Genomic DNA, 1,132 nt, shown 5'->3' with positions numbered 1-1,132 from the left:
TGGGTATTTTGGGTGCTCGGCTGCAGCTAGTTTCTGCAGGGTGGAGGCTCTGCTGCGTGGGGTGAGGTGCATTTTGAGGTGTGTGGGGGCACATGCCCCCGCTATCCCATGACAGGCTGGGAAGGTGCTGGTGCCGCAGAGCCTCCCCTGGGAGGAAGCGGGCTGCAAGCTGCAGGGCCTGGCCATGCTCGGCAGATGTGAGGCTGCCAGCAGGAGCCCCAGCAGCCCAAAATGTCTTTAATTTGCATCAGGGTCTGTCCTAAGAACAGCTCGAGAGCTCAGCTGCAGCGGCGGCAGGACCGCACTTCCAAACGCGGACAAACAAAGAGCAGGACCCAGTGCTCGGCGAGCCGGCAGCGAGCGTGACTCATGCAGCAAGCTGTGCCAGGCTTGCACGGGGCAAGAACCCCCCTCGACCTGGCTTGGGGGCTGTCCTGCCCCACGGCCCTGGGGGTCTTTGGTGGCCCTGTCTCGGTGCCCTCCTGCAGTGTGGAACCCCCTGGAGCCTCCTCCTGACCTGTACGGCATTTCCTGAGTGCTGCCGGCCCTGCGTCGAGGGCAGTACTGCCAGGACGCAGCAGGCAGCTCTTCGCTGACTCCTTTTTTCCTTGCTTGTGCCCTTCCCACACCCCAGAGGTCCTGGAGGAAGATACGAGCACAGCTCTTTGCTGCCAGCCCCTCCGGCGTGGCCCGCATGGAGAAGTTCGATGTGCGGGATGACGGCTCGGCGCTGGAGAAGACCTCTCTGCGGCGGTGTGCCCGCCGGGTGATCCGCCTCTCCGACTGCGTCTCTGTGGGCCCGGCGGGCACCGAGAGCTGTCCCAAAGCCACGGCCGCCTTCTACCTCAACACCACGGAGAAGAGTTATGTGCTGGCGGCCGAGCAGCGGGACGAGTGGATCGCCCAGCTCTGCCAGCTGGCCTTCCAGGTACTGTGGGGTTCCGCACAGCTGGGACCGCTCCTGCTGCTCCTGGCCCCCGTTTGCTGGGTGGTTCCAGGATGTGTGGGCAGGCAGGGCGACTCGTTCTCCCCTGGTCCAGGGGTCATGCTCACATTCCTCTGTTTCAGGACGCAAAGGAGGCAGCACAGAGCAGCACCAGGACCCAGCCCAGCCCTGCTGTCCCCATGGAGG

The 1,132-nt window shown here is 64.6% G+C and overlaps 1 protein-coding gene across 1 annotated transcript in view; it reads left to right on the top strand.

Annotated features, from left to right (window-relative positions):
* Positions 1-115: 115 nt before the first annotated feature.
* LOC103774087 (docking protein 3-like) overlaps positions 116-1,132 on the top strand; it is a gene marked incomplete at both ends in the record, with an annotated part of 2,081 nt that continues 1,064 nt past the window's right edge. The window contains 2 exons of the mRNA XM_008941467.1: positions 116-197; positions 537-938. Coding sequence (XP_008939715.1) covers positions 116-197; positions 537-938 — 484 coding nt within the window. The remainder of the gene's footprint in view (positions 198-536; positions 939-1,132) is intronic.

This window comes from Merops nubicus, unplaced genomic scaffold, assembly GCF_000691845.1.
Source record: "Merops nubicus isolate BGI_N331 unplaced genomic scaffold, ASM69184v1 scaffold32945, whole genome shotgun sequence".
NCBI classification, from domain to species: Eukaryota; Metazoa; Chordata; class Aves; order Coraciiformes; family Meropidae; genus Merops; species Merops nubicus.
This window is presented reverse-complemented; position numbering and strand designations above follow the sequence as displayed.